This window comes from Chlamydotis macqueenii, chromosome 1, assembly GCF_036417535.1.
Source record: "Chlamydotis macqueenii isolate bChlMac1 chromosome 1, bChlMac1.mat, whole genome shotgun sequence".
Taxonomy (NCBI): domain Eukaryota; kingdom Metazoa; phylum Chordata; class Aves; order Otidiformes; family Otididae; genus Chlamydotis; species Chlamydotis macqueenii.
Window position 1 is genome coordinate 39,463,617 of NC_141556.1, and position 16,191 is coordinate 39,479,807.

General features: G+C 40.5%; 1 protein-coding gene across 1 annotated transcript in view; it reads right to left on the minus strand.

The window, feature by feature from the left end:
• PTPRR (protein tyrosine phosphatase receptor type R) overlaps window positions 1-13,382 on the minus strand; it is a 152,527-nt gene extending 139,145 nt beyond the window's left edge. Inside the window, exon 1 of the mRNA XM_086740037.1 lies at window positions 13,252-13,382. Within this exon, the coding sequence (XP_086596163.1) occupies window positions 13,252-13,312 (61 nt within the window). The 5' untranslated portion in view covers window positions 13,313-13,382. The remainder of the gene's footprint in view (window positions 1-13,251) is intronic.
• Window positions 13,383-16,191: the final 2,809 nt, after the last annotated feature.

The following is a 16,191-nucleotide window of genomic DNA, read 5'->3' on the forward strand; positions in this document are numbered from 1 at the left end:
TCTGATTTATTTAATTAATCAGTAATACCAAAGATGAGAATTGCTATGATCATCTCTTATATATGGGGACTTGAGGAGAAAAGGCCAAGAATCAGATCCAAAAATCAGACTTAAACATGTAAGAAAGAGAAGAAAGGCAAAGTTCAGATGCCTGAATCCATAATCATAATTCCACATTCCCTGTTCAGCTGCCATAAACTGCTTAGATCAGGAGGCCTTATAGTCCCTTGTGCCAAACCCTGTTATGACCCAGCCTACAGCCAAGCATTGCCTGGCCAGCCAACGGGGCACCTGGCTCTCTGCTGAGGAGATATAGGTGTGTGGACTTAGCCATACCTTGCATACGTTGGTGTTGGGCACAAGCACTCTTTCAGGTTACATGCTTTTAATAAACTATGTATTGGTAAAAAATAAGTTTTGATAGTCAAAATACTTCCTAATGACGCCTTCATGAAAGGAAGCAGAAGAAAAGTTTTAATGGATGAAACCCAGTGAATCTTCAGTTCCTTTGTGGAGAACGGAACAGCTACAACAGCTCAGTTCAGTTCCCAATCTGGAAGTCAGGCTGCCCCTCTGAGCAGAAAAATAGGCAAGGATCAGCTCCTTTATAGATAAAAAGTAACTGAAGCTGCATTAGTCACCTCCTGGAAGAGTGCTGTAAGAAACCCACTGTGGTACAAAAGGGACTCGGTGTTCTAACAGAATTGAACCCAGAGAGCTCGCTCTGATCAGCCTGGAATTTCCTCTTTAGAAGCTGTTGGAGTCAGTGGCAACGTTGCATTTGTACAGTGATTTTTTCTTTAAAAAAATAATTAAAATAATCAATGTTATTTTAATTCTCATAATGAGCTGTGAAGAACAGCTCAGAACCAACAACATGTTTCAAGTGAGGTTGAACAAGAAATAATTTTGTTCTATTCAGACTGATTTTTGCTTCTGATTTTTTTTGCTTCTGTAAGCAAATCAAAATAATCAGTCATTTGCACAGCTCTTCCCAGTGCCCTTAGGAGATTTCAGTGTAGGTAATTACATTCTGTTGACCTAATTTCCCCATGAAATTTCTGTTAGGAAAATGAAGGACAATACCTCATCTGTGCTATAGTACTGCTGTGCATCATTGGGAAATGCATTCGCTGCCAAAAGCAGGTCCATGTCAGTAGATGGTGAAGCAATTCATAACATAGATGAGCAGAAAATCAATAAAAAAAAAAGACAGACCAGAGAACTCTGTATTTTGCAGTACAATTAAGAGATCCTCCTAGTATAAAGCACAATGTTAAACCTGAGGCTACTCTTTTAAAGGGTAAAAAAACCCCACTCACAATTTCCTAGATGACCACTGAGGCCACAAGTGTACAACTGTTGACAAGTTTTCACTGGGAAGATGACTGAGAACAGGAGGAAAAAAAAAAAGAGAAACTGCAGAGCATAATCTTAGAGATAGCTGAATTTCAAAGCTTGTTAAGCTTGCTGGGATCTCATTAAGCTTTGTGGCGGTTGGCTTCATTGATAAAATCCTGAGGGCTGGCCTTACCTAGCAATTTAGAGAGTTGTGTGAATGGCAAAATAAAAATAAGGAAACATCAGCACTTCTCATGGTCACCTACTTCTCATAGTCATCTCTTTACTGAATTTATTTTCATGTCTCCTACCAGACAACCAGTATTCCAAAACCGATCATATACAGGAATTTAACTACAGAAACATTTGGTGTCTGTGGCTCCTCTTTTCTTCCGTCATTCCTATTCCACTTTTTTCCTGAGGGAATCAAAACTACTGTGCTTCTCCTGGAATTCTTTATATTGCATTTCCTACCCATTTTAATTTTCCAAATTTCCCTTTTATTTCATTTATTTTTACTGAAACAAGCAGAAAAAAAATATAATTAAGCATTAGCCCAAATTCTTCACTGAACAATATTAAGGTAAATCCCAAGCATGACTTCAGAGTTAATCCTGACTGAATCCAGAGTAACACAGAAAAATCTGAATGGTTGTCTTGGTTTTGATAAAACAATAGTTAAAGGAACTCCCAAAAAGCTTGCCTGTATCTCAGTACTTTTTAACAGCAGCATCACCGTTTCCCACTAAATCCCAGCAGGCTTGCTTCTGTTAGAATGCTAAAAATCATGCCAGTAACACAGGTCCCTGCAGCAGATTCAATACATAATCCATGGCAGCAGATTTTCAAGGTGGACAATAAAATATACTTTGGTAATGGTCCATCTTGTACAAATGAGAAATTAGCAAGTCTAATTACACAACATACTCTTTGCACTCACACAAATCTATTTTTACCAGTTGACAGTGCAGAAGTTCAAATGTTTCAAGAAAATTACCAGGCTGAACTTGGTTTTCTGAGAAGTCAATACTGCCCCAGTAACTTAAGTAGGTTCCATGTATTTACAGTGCCCCATGTGAAAATCCTCATTGACTTCAGTAGACTGTTGATAAGATCCTAACCAAAATCAGACTTTGGCTGCCAGACTGCTATGGATAATGAGTGGGCCACCCTTGACACTACAGGGGAACCTAAAACTTCCTCTTAATCTAAAGGGGGAAAATATTCCTTCTTCACTCCGCAAACTTCAGCTCTAAACACAAGCAGTAGACACCAATGAGACACTTGGAGAAGCCACTAGAAATACCAGCACTTCTGCTACACGTCACCTTTAAATATTGCCAGTCTCCAGCCTTTAAGAGAGAGAAGACCAAGAGAAGACCATCTCAAGTTCTGTACAGAAGAAGAAAATACTCCTTTCTGGCCTCTAGAGAAAACATCAGAAGCTATGAAAAACTGAAGTACCACAGTATGATAGCAAAAAGTGCTTTTGGTGCCTTTTAAGCTTCAGATATTGCAACATACATGGAAATGCAGAAAATGGGGCTTAGAATAAGGCTCAAAAAATACAATTCCTAGAGGTATTTCTTCCATAAGCATAGCAAACTTGATCCTAAAGTGAATTTTGATATTCCGCTGATACTACCCTGTTTGAACTCTACTTCAGAATGTAGTTATTCATGACTGACTTGCAATATTCAGCCACTGCTGATATAATCCTTTAACTACAATAATTTTATTCCTTCTCCTAAAATTCCCTCCCATCAAGTATATTTACAAAGAACTATAGTTTATTCTGCCGTGGCACTGAGGAGAATAGACTAGATGTTCAGATTGTGATTCCATTATATTTCTTCTAATCAAAAAGACACTGTTCCTCAGCTAAGTATAGCTATTTTTATGTCAATGGAAAATTTTATGTCATTGTTTGTTCCAAAATGGCTACTTTTAAATTCTCAGAACTCTTCAGCAGTAGGCTTGCATCTACCTTTTCTCCTGGAAGATAGCCTACCCTTCCTTCATCTAGATAATTTCATGTAATAACAATTGCTATTCCCTTTAGTAACATATGCTGCATTGTGAATTGATACTGGTTTGATTTGTTGATTCTTTCTTACAGTTCTTCTGTCTGCACAATGTTGTGATTGATCACCACTCTTTTTCTTAGGCTCTGGCTCCTGATGAATATTGCTCCTTCTTCTGTTCTTTCCTATTGGTTGACTTTTCCTTCTTTCAACTCTTCACATGCTGCTGGTGCTTCTTCTTAGTTTTTGGGTTGTTTCTTTTTTTTTTTTTATTTAACAAGAAAGTCTGTCTTGATCTTGCTTCCATGTTCCTCTATTGTAACTCCACTCTGCAATTTAGCTTCTCCTGTACAACAGTATTCTCTTTCTTCAAAATCTCAGATTATCTTTAGTTGCATTTCCAATACATGGAGCTTTGCTTCTAGAACCTCTACCAACTGAAATACTTAGTCTATTAATAGAGTACAACAAGAAGCTCCAGAGTGATGTAGAGTGCATACTTTCTACATCTTGAACATTGTCACTGCTTGTGCTAATTTCAGTATTTCTGCCATTGCCACCAATTGCCATATTTGTCTTCATCATCTTTCCTGGGAAGGAAAATTGGAAAAATCCCTATGAAACTCCCTATTCCAACTGTTCTGCTTGATGGTTCCAACTAGGTGTTCACTTGATTTTCTTAGTCATCTGCAGAAACATACAAGATTATGTCCTGGATTAAAAAGAAAAAAATATTCAGTCTACAGAAGAATGATGGATAACGGGTCAGTAGACATCCATGTGAAATACCCACATTGTCCCAATATACAGGAAGCACAAAATTTTCTCATTATAATAGGTGGGTAAATCACAATAACGCTAGACAGCATATGCTGCCGAGCCTGTCTTACACTACAAATGTGTCTTGTGTATGCAGAAATGAAAACCTGTAATAAACAGTAAATCTGATCTGAAAAATATTGCGGGCACTTTTGACTGTCCAGTTGGCCTCTGCTTAATAGAGAAATCACAAGATTCTCTAGACTGTTTTCACTCCCTGAATAGTCTCAGACAGTTGACATTTTATTTTAAAGCCACCTGCCAGAAAATTTGTAATTCCCAATTCCCAAAAACCTTCACTTTCTCTAAAATAGACAGATAAAAAAAATTCAAGATAGTCAAAATCCATTAATAAGCCAGTAACAGAGTAGCAAGGTTTTCTCTTTTTAAGACATAAAAAATTCACAGCTTTACAGTTTTTTTTTAATCTGACATCCTTTAGATCCAGAAACCATAATTTCATTCGACTGGAAAAGGAGAGTCCCAGCGGGACATAACATTCTTTTGTAAATCTGATAGGGCCAAGATAATGGTGTCTAAAGTCTTGATGTGTGTCTGGAAAAACAATTTGAGGTCATTGTCCTAAGTCTTATTATTTGTTTTAATCTGAACAGATTAGATTCATAATAAGGTATGCTCCTAAACATTCCCATTTTCTGTAATGAGAAGTATACTGTATATTTAGTACTTGTAGGTAGCGCAGTCACCTCAAAGCCATTGACAGAACTGCTGTGCTACACCTGATTTGTAACTAAAATGCACAAGTGAATACACATAGTGCATGTGTTTTAAAACTCACACTTATTACTATAGCTAGTCCTATAATAACACCAAAGTTTCTTTATAGTTACAGATGCCTTGCTATATTACACAGCTTGAGATTTTCATGCTAACAAGCTGGAAATTGGAGGGAAAAAGGCAGAAAACGTAGAGTCATTTCACAAGGGAAAAACGTGCTGAAACTTGACTGATTGGTTTCAAAGATAAATTTAACTCAAAAGCAATTTGAGTTATAGTACTTAATGCTGTTGCCAAATAATTTCTCATTTTCAGTAAAAAGACTTACTAAACTTTGATAATTAAATTTTGTACCCTGAGCTCCACAATCTTTTTTTCTTTCTATTTAGCTCATAATTCTGAAAGATGCTTTTTATCCCATACAACCTTTCTTCACACCCTATAAACCAGCCTCAGACTTTGGACAGGCTTGGTCTTTGACGTCTCTTGCACAATGGTTCATGTCTTCTTGAATAGCCACCCAGTCACTGTGAGACACACGTTGATGTACTTATGCAGACCATGGATCAATTCTCTCCAATGGTGCCAATGTTCCTACAGCTAGGAGATTCATTGTCTGCCTCTTTACAGTCCATTGAGATGGATATGGTCTCACATCCTGCAAAGCAGAGTTTGCAGTTCTCTCTTGTCTATGTAAGGGCCAGGTAGATACTGGCTTACACTGGGGAAAAAAAAAAATCTCCTAGCATCTGTGCTAAAATACTTAATACCATGTTAGCCATTTATGAGCATAGCTCTAACTCTCAGGAGTCCCGATGACAAAGATACTAAGGGAAATGTTAACTACTGGTAATTTCTAGACATAGGATAAACACTACTATAGGTTTAAAAGACTCTTGTCTTCTCTGGGCTGTGAAAGTTGTCTCTTCTGGTGCAGGTACGGGGACTTTACTTTAACTGTGACTTTAAAATATACAAAAGTCTATTGCTTTATCCCTGGTTTATTTATCTTACCAGAAAAAAAACAAACCTAAAATATATCAAGAGGAGTCAACATATCTAGTGGGAAATAAAAATATTTTAAATGATGCTGAAAGCACAAACAAAAACAAAAGCTGTCTGGAAGCAATATGCCTTGCATCTGTACTGTCTAGTTAACAGCATGTCTTACTGTCAGCAAAGTAGTACATCAATCAAATCTAAATCTCATTAGGATAGGTTATGCAGTTTTAGTCAAACACAAACTACTGTTCAACTTTAGCAAAGTGGACCAAGAATTATTAGCAATAAAATGCAGTTAAACAGTGTTGAAAATATGACCTCACTGTCAGCTGAATAGTAGGACATACTTTTTAAAGTGCTTTTGTGAGGCAAACCAGGCAAACATGAAAAGGACAAAGTATGAATCCACCTGCTGGTTTGGTAGGACATACATGAAGCAACATATTGGAAGTTTTGGAAATGAGAAAATAATTCACCTGGGAAAATACTTTCCCACGTATAACAGTCCTTGTAGCACAAGAACTTGCAGGCTGTGGCTGTTTCCATTGTTCAGGGAATAACATCAAAACACAAAGCTTGATCAGATCCTTCCTTCACACCACAGCTTTCTCTTAGGACAAACCTTTTAGAGCAATACAAATGAAGCTATTCCCAACCCAAAACAGGCTGCTAGACCAAATGATCTTTCTCTGGGCATACACCTGCATAGCTTCTCATGGCCTTCTTCAGCTCAAAGTTTCTCAGCCCTATTACGTTCAAACTCTTGTTCATGAGCAAAGAGGAAGCACACCTTACACGCTTAAATAAAGCTGAGAGTTTATTGTTAGCATAATTAAAATCTTAATCTATTTCAAGAAGCATTGTTAGTCTAGATCTATTTTTTACAGAAAAAAACAAAGAATAACAATGCAGAAAAAGTCACAATAATAGCAATAATACAATTATAATTGTCTATCCCTTTCCCTGGTGTCATGCTCACCCTTCCACTGCTTCTCTTCCTAAAGTTGGTGGTTTCACACCGGTATTGGAAATGGGGGGATGTTATGAGGAGCTGTCAACATGTGGAACCCTTCGCCGGGAGGAATATGATGTTCATGCTGATCTTCTTCCTCCTCTCCCTCCCTCTTAGGGCCATATATATTTTTGTTTGTTAACATGCATTTACCATTTTCTCTTTCTTCAGTTGCCTGCAGCTCCAGGTTACATCTGAGTTTACTATAAATGGTGCCAGGTATGTATGTTAGATATTATTTCTTTGTTCTCTTTGTTAACCCCTAAAATCAGTTTTCTCAAGTTCCAGATCTGCATTTTGACCTACTAGTGAGCTTTTATAGCCTGAGGCCTTCAGTGCCAAGTCTGTGCCCCATCTCTTACCATCCCATGCCTGCACTCCTTTGTGTCACATCCTGTGCCTCCGTTCTCAGTGCCTCTGCTGTTCTACCAGGCCTGTGTTACTGCCATCTGTATAAACCTGAGTTGCAGCACACACAGATAAACGAGAGAAAAACATATATAGATACTTGGTCAATTAGAGAAACTGTTGTCGCAGCTAAACCAAGTAAAACTAGCAGGTCAAGGAAAATTTGGGCAGAGCAAGTCTGAAAAGTCCCAGTCATGAGGCCTTGCAAACGTCTTACAAAGCTTATGGCTTTGTTACTAGCAATAGCAACACCGTATGACAGGGCTACAAAGTTAACAGTCCTTCCTAGGAAGGGTTCTGCACTGCCCTAGCTAGGTCTGCTATCAAAAGGCCAGGCCTTTTGCAGCAGAGGAACAGTACCCACGGCATGTCAAAATTCAGAGCAAGTAACCTGCACCAGAGCTAAGCAAGCACAGAACAGGACAATTGTAAAAGTTTGGAAAAGTATTTTGACTTGCCCTTGAACAAAATTTTCAGAACAAAAAATTCAGACAAAATAAATGCCTACAAAATGTGTGTACAGATGTGTGTATGCACATGCATGTAGATGTATATACAATTCCTTTTCTCTGTGTGTTTCTGTGTGTGAGAGTGTGCAAGTGCACATACAGGCACATGAGAGAGCGTGAGAGCACTCCCCAGAGAGAGAGGGGGTATACACAAGGAGGCGGGGAGGAGAGAGATGATTGCAAGCAATTTTTTTTTCCTTTTCTAATAAGTGATCTGCTGAAAATAGAAACAACTGCAAATTCATTTTTGCTGAATTTGTCCTTTTCAGTAGGGGAAAAAAAATGAAGTTCTTTGGTCAAAAATATCCACAGCTACAGTGAATTTGAGTCAAGCACGAGCGGTATCTTTTTCAAAAAGGCACTTTGCATCTGGTTTTATGGGCCTGTTATGTGATATGTCAATAACGAAACTGGATACCACAGACCATTGATTTCACTAGGTCTACTCATGTGAACTAAGAGATGAGCCACTGGTCCCAAAGGCACTTAAGGATTCTGCTGAATTCTGGCACGACTGTACTGTGCAGTCTCATGTCAGTCATTTCTTTCCAGAAGGTGTGAGAAAGTGTTGCATCAATTTGCTAATTTTGTGATTACTGTCATTTTCCAAATTTTGCTTTGCATAACATGGATGTAAATACATAGTATCTTCACAAAATATATAGTATCTCCACAGAAATCACTAACTGGTATGAAGGGAAGTCAAGTTCAGTCTTAAGGCTTTGGCTGTGGTTTTCCTGCAGTAATGCTCAGGAAATCACACTGATGATTTTTGAGCAGATCTTGTCGAGTTTCTTCAAGTACTTATTCCAAAGCCACACTGAAAATCCTACAGGACAGTGACTGTGCTTTGTAGAGTAAGAGTCCTACCCCTCCTTCTAGTCCCCCATATCAAGCCTCATAACACCCTCGTGGAGAGGGACCACCATTGAACATGGCCACCTACTGCTACCTCGTTAGCTGCCTTTGAGAGAGACGGACTCCCCCAAGAGCCCAATTCACGTTTTTTCAGCAAGTCTCCTGCTTCACTTTCCACAGAAACTGGATCCAGTCTTTGCAGTCTAAGATGTTTCAGTCTTCTCACAATACAGCAAATGAAATTAGGCAGAGATTCCAAGATCACAAACCTCAATAATTTCCTAATGGACATACTGAACATAAACCTCTCATAGAAGATGATATCTTCCAAAATTATGAATAGCAAGAATTTCCACATGTAAAAACATGATGAGAGTCTCTTCTCCAACTAAATACTTCCTCAAAAATATGAAGTCAGATGCTGAATTATAAAACTATTTCTCCTCAACAGAACCTTTAAAGAGACAGATGACTACCCTCTGATTATCCATGAGTCTACTAATAAAAGGCACAAATGTCTATTCTAGTAAAAACACCCACTCACAGCCAGCAATATGTTTTCTAAAGAAGGCAATTATAAGTACCAGCTCCATTTAGATTATGTTAGTGTAACTGAAGCACAATTCCAATATATTTTTAAAAACAATAGCTCTTTCACACTCACTCCAAATGTATTTAGAAGCTAGTATTATCCACTCATTAGTGTGAGGTTACTGAAATGGATCTGATTGTGAATGCATTTTGTGCAGATCTCCTCTCAACCCCAGGAGTACAACACCCAGATTTTCATATCTTTGTGACAGAGCTTGTGTATTTTATAGAAAATAGGCCCCCAACACTTAAATAGATACTCCAGTCCACTCAAGTAATTTTCAGCCATGAGAATACGACACAGTGCATGTTTGACCAGGAAAGTTGAAGTGCTAGCTTCTACTCAGCAGAACTTAGTAAAATCACCCTGTGGGGTTTTGTAACAATTAACTGAGAACCAGACTAGCATATTTATAACATGTGCTTCTATGCCTAGTGAATTCTACCCAAAGGAGTGTTAAGTTTGTGCCCATAGAAATTTTGATTTTGATACAAGCAGTCCTCAGGTTATTACACATCACCCCCAGAAGATAAAATGTCACTATTTCCTACCTCGGATTTTACCTGATTCAGCTGGAGGGCTTAGGGAACAGATCTATCAAGAGGCTGAGACTAGGATCTACATGCTTGTCTCTGAAAAGGCTTATAAGGAAGTCTTGGTCCAATGCATCTCTTCACTGATGAAAAGAATAATAAAACAAAGTAATAGAAGCCCCTAGCAAGCTAGTGTAAGGCCTTTACTCAAGAAACTATGACTTAGATGACCTGACCAAATCCTCAGTTGTTAACTCTGTTCTTTTCCAAGACCAGGGCTTGTTCATCTTAAAAACAAATTCTGCAAACATGCTCTCTTAAGGAGAGATTTTAATGAAAGGCAGGTGGTGGGTTGATACGGTGATTGTTAACAGAGTAGGATTTTTTTTCTAGTCTAGTTGATTATCCAAGCCTATTTCCTGTCACTGGATATTTAATTCTTCATATATTTTAATTCTGTTCATGAAATTTGTTAAAACAGAAAATTAGGTGAAATAGTTAATTATTTGAGTAATCTGGATGACGCGAATGGCTCTAATTACAAGTTAGTGTAATTCATCACTTTGTGGTTTTGCTACCACCTGCCATTCTTTTACAAGGAAACAATGCGTCCCAGTCATCTTGGGAGACATTAGTTTTTTATTGCAAGAACATGTATTAGATCATAGCTACTAAAAAAGAGTGTAACCTGTGCTGCCTTGCAGTCTCTCATGCAATGTATAATCTAAGTTGAAGGTTCATGCTGACCTGTAATCAGTCGCTACAGATTTAGGTCTTCATCCAACAGCAAGCTCTATATAGGTTGATTACCTCACCTGCTAGACTCAGCAGAAGGGCCTAATCCTGTTTTCAGAGATGAACACACAAGTGTCTTTGATTTCAACAAGCAATATATGGGTATATGAACAGCACAATTGGATTTCATTTTCATTGTACACAGCTGTCATGCTTTATTGGAATCAATATTTAAATCAACTTAGTAAAACAGTACTTTTTAAGCACATGAAAATTCCCAATCACATTTTTGACAGTAACATTTTCCATTTTTTGTGTGAATACCTATGTGGCTACTGTAACATAACCACAGTAGAATTGTCTTTCCACAGCAAACCAGATTTGCAATATGACATGCATTACCTTTCCATTGTAAAGCGCTATTTAAACACATCACAGAATGGATATTTTTTTTTTTTTTGCTGTAACGTTAGCTCAAGTAGACTTACGTTTTCTCTAAAATCTATTTTCACCAACTGATATCAAGGGAGATTTTTTTTAATGTCTGCTGACACTTTCTTTAACATTTCCTAGAAGCATTCCTCATGTATATTCAGCCTTAGAACAAAAAAAAAGCCAAGCAGTTTCCATCACATTACAAAAAAAAAAAAAGACATTTGGGTAATAATTTGTGACCTAGTACCACTGGCAAATGGAATGCATTTTGTGATTCCACATGAACCAAAGCTGCAAAATCACCACAGATAATTCATAAGTTTAGGCTATATATAAAAGATATCCATCGTGATAGTCCACGAAACACCAAATTTTCTACTAGTATCAGATTAAACAGAGAAATCTTAGCAGCTTAAGCTTGCTATGTTATTTCATTTAATCTTCAATTACTTCCAACAAGAGTAACTTGTATGCAGCCCTGCCTTAGAGGAAGCACAGCTCTTGCACTCAATAGGAGCCATGCCCAACATGCAAAGGTTGAATTCAGCTCCTGTCCATCCTTTCTGTTCCCTTCTCTGAAGCAATTACTTTCCAAGATTGCCCAGAAAACAAAGTAACACCATATAAACTTCTATTTTCCTCTCTTTTTCTCATGGATAGAGACATTTTCACAATAAAGGGCAAACTTTCCTTGTAAGCATTCCCAGTAACTTAATGAAACATAGTAAGGAAAGTAAATGGCTTGCTGGCAGGATAGAAACTCAGTTTCCTTTCATAAGATGGAAAAATGGAGCACATCAAAACTAATGCAAAGTCCACTATTACTAGCGGCTACACGGAGATTAGAAGGCATATTATGTCAAATAAAAGCTGTACACTAATTTTGTACAGATGGTCATTTCAATACATGTTGTAAAAGAACAATCTAAAAGCAGCTTATGGCTTTTACTAAAATGGATCACAAAATGCTCCCTATCTTTCAGTCAATAATCTCTTGCACATACGAATACAAGGCATAACAGCATGAGCTTCCTAACTATAGACATACAGGAAAGAGGCTCCTGAGATTTTATGAAGTGTAGCCTAATATTCCAAGGCAATAAAACACCAATAACCAAGGCAAATCCCTTCTCCTGACAACAGCAAACAAAAGAACGCAGTGCTCACTTCCTGATGTATCCATATAAACAACTATTTTCATAACACAGCTTTTTGGGGTGGGCGGGGGCATACACGTTTGTGCACTGCTTCCACATTAAAACAGACATGAAGTTCAATTATTATTTCTACTGATTTTGCAACAAAACCATGCAAATAAGCTTCATCTTAAAAATCTCTCAAAAAAATAGCATTCCTGGAAGGAAAAGAATTGGTACCTAGGGGGTGCACTTAATTGTTTTCCTTAATTAAACTTCGGTGAAGTTAAAAGCGGGATGCAACAGCCATTTTCTGCTTCGGAAGTAGCTACGCTTGCCATAAATCATAAAACAAAGAAACTCTTCAACTTTACTGATTGAGAACTTAATTCAGTTAAACAGTCACCCCAGATTTTCTTTCCTTCCTAAGAGTACATATGTGCTTAAGTCTGCACAGGAGAGACGCTGAAAAATAAGCAGTTTTTCACAATTTAAGAGAAGCCCGAGATTTACGCCAGAAATACAAGCTGTGACTACCAGAACGAAACTGGCAGCGGAACTTCGCGTCCCTGCTAAGGGCGCTCATCGCTCACCGCATTTCTGAATGAGGCACACGTTTTGCTAGCAAAGCAGAGGGAGGATTTGTTATCGCCGCTACCGCCGAAACGCCTGCTGTCGCAGCTGAAATTGCCCTTTTTAAAAACCCTGCCGCTACGAGCAAACACAAGTAGCAACACCTCCCCTCTCCCCAATAAATATTAAAAAAAAAAAAAAAGAAAGGAAAAAAAAAAAAAGAGGAAAAAGGGAGACAGCTGCACGGTTTTCGCCGGCCGGGGCCGGGCGATGCGGGGCCGGGGGCGGCCGCTCGGCGGGGCGCGGGTCTCTCCCGCCGCCCGGGACCGCCCGCTGTCCGCGGTGCTGAACGGCGCTCGCGCTTCCCGCCCGCCCGCCCGCGCGGGTCCGGCGGCCGTTACCTCGGCGGCCGTTACCTCGCCCGCGGGGTGGCCCAGTCACCTCCCGCCTGCCACAACAGGTGCGCCGCCGGGCGCAAGCGGGTTCCCGCCGCCTTCCTTGCCCCACCGTAGCCGGGTCCGGTCGCTCCCGCTCACCTGCGGCGCGGAGGTGGAGCAGGAGGCAGAGCGCCCGGAGACAGGCGGCCGCCCGCCGCATGGTGAGGCGAGCCGAGCCGAGCCAAGCCGAGTCGAGTCGAGCCGAGCCAAGACGAGCCGAGCCGCGCCGGGCAGCGCCGCGCCACCGCGTCCCGCTCCAACCCCCCCCCCCACCCCCGCCCCCGCCAGTGAGCATGCCTGGGAGCGGGCTGCGCATGCGCAGGGCCGCGCGGGCGGGCGGGCGGGTTCCCTCAGCTGCCTCGGTGGCGCGGGGTGAGGCGAGGGGCGAACCGGGACGGTGGGGGGCGGCGGCGGATGGGATGGGGTCATCCCCCGCTCACGCCGGGAGATGGGTTGTGGAAGGGCCGCGGGGAGCCCAAGTGCCCGGGGATGAGAGGCGAAGGGAGAGATCTCCAGCTCCAGCCTCACGTATGGGCGATAGCGACGGGGTCGCGGGGGGGAGTTGGGGTGGGGGGGTTCTCCTTCAGCTCCATCGAAGGGGTGAGGTTTGCATCTCCCCAGTATTGCGGCACCCATGAGGGTCGTCTGAGAAGATTTGGCGTGTCTGGGAGGACTTTAGCGGTGTGTGGCTTTGTGCTTGCAGCGAAGGCAGTCCTCCCCTGCAATATGTTGTGAAACGCATTGCATTGTAAAATAAGCGGTTAGCGAAAAACTGCACGATGGAAATCACGGCAGATACAGAATTAAAATTGCCTTTGCCTGAGATCTGCTGAACTCTGGGCAGTTCAGACCAGACTGATGCAACACCTGCTCAGGAGACACTTAGGAAATTTGATTACGTGAGGATCACAGACCCACATAAAGAGGCCAAACATGAAACAGCCCTGTAACACTATCATTTGCTAAAGTTGAGTTTAATTGATCAAAAGAGTCACTGGAGGCCAACCTTGAGAGGAGGCAGCAGATGTGTCGCTGGCAAGTGATCCGTCTACAGGCTACTGCTGGATGTGGCAAGCAGCGTGCGCGCACGGTCAGGTCTGCCGCTGAAATGATGAATCCTAAGTAGAAAATAACGAAGGAGATTAGCAGAACTTGCTTGCTTCAAACTGGCTTTAAACAAACCTCTGTGCAGAAATTTTCTTCAGATAAAATTGGGAAGGGCTGCACAGGGCCCAATATCTAGATGAGATTGCATGTTTGGCTGTACGTATGCCAATGAGCTTCCTTTGCCAGCCCCCACACAGCTGTTCACATACGTATAGACAGCCAGGTCGTTTGCTTGACAGCAACACAAGTGAAAAAAGGTTTGGGTCAGAAGATGGCACTCGATCTCAAGCTCTGCCCAAATTAGGGAATTAAAACGATCAAGGGGATTTTTGAACAAGGAGTGGTGTTTGAGCCCTCTCATCTCAGTAGTATCTTTGGTAGGTGTTGTGCCTCAGATGCCCTGCTAAGTCACGAGATTTCTGCTGCTTCCTCTACTGAGATGATAATTTGCTGCGGATATATACAAACTGGAGCACATTCTATTCCTGTTTGATCCTACTAGTTCTGACTAGTAGAAATGAAAGCAAAAAGAAGTGAAAGAAAGAAATCTATCTGTGCAGTGCACCCCACTTGTGCCCCCACAGCTGCAGTTCCTCTGTGTCCAGGCCTCAGAAGTATATGTGTGGGAAAAACAAGTAGGGGGCTATACTTCCCTCAGTATGTTTTACAGTGCAAATTACAATTTAACCAACTCCTGGGGAAAGACACAAGAAAAAATTACTTACACTCCTCTGATGTTTTGTTATTGTCCACGAGCCATCACCCTTGTGTGTTCTAGGTAAGGATTTAAGGTCAAATATATCAACAGGATAACTCCACTGAAGCTAATGGTATTGATTGGTCCCCATGTGGTTACAGATCAGGCAGCTGTGGTTTCGTATGATTGAGCACTGTAGCAATATCTACTCACCTCACTTGCAGAGCCCTAAGGCACAAAGACCAGATGACTCACCACTACTCTGTTAAGGAAATTGTTTTCCACCGGGAAAATGTCTTGAGATATGGTTCTGAGCCCACATCCAAGAAAACATTTAGGCTTCCAACTCATACTTAAGCTGAATTCAATGGGAAGATAAGACTAAATAATTTGCTGAATTTTATATTGATGCATCCTTTTTAAATGGCAGTCTTGTCAATGCAAAATGGAAGCATTACTGTGGAGTGGGAAGCTGTTACACAGCGAGCTAACACATGTTGCATCAGCTTGAATTCTCTAGCTTCACTGATTTTTTTTTTTATTTTATTTATTTGCTTTATTTCCAAATATAGAACATGATATTAACAGAGTCGAGATCACTAGTGTGTGGCTTGCCTATTAAGTCTAGAGCTGAATTAAGTGTTCAGCTGAATTCTGAGTATTACCAATATTTATAGGTGAGGTGAAGTATATGGGATATTGCTAATTCTTTTCAATGTTTTTTCCGTAGTACCTTCTTCTCTTCTGATGTGACAGATTGAGTATGCTGCTGAGAAGTCACACTCGATATTGGTTGCAATTAAGAGAGACTGATCCAAGTGTTAAAGTTCTTACTGTTTTCCTCTCCTGTCATGCTGAGTAGACCATCTTCCTTGTCTGGGAATCATTTTGCACTAGACTTCCATTGACAAATTGCTTTAAGAGGAAGGTAAAAAAAATGAAAGCCAAATTAAAAAAAAATCTTCAGTTTAAGAGGGCAGCAATACATAGATTAGCAAGCAGAGAACATAGCTGAAGAAGAGAGAATCACACTTTTGTCTAAGATGAATAATATGGATGCTCATATCTGTTGTCCCTTGACAAGCTTCAGCAGAAAACTGAAGCACTGTGTAGTAATAAATGAAAGCAGGCTGGGGAAGGAGGAGGGGTGAAGAGGAGGTTATATGCATAGATCAAAGGATTCTTTGCAGAGATGAATGCAAATCCAAAAAAAAACCCCTTCTTTTTTAGTGTGT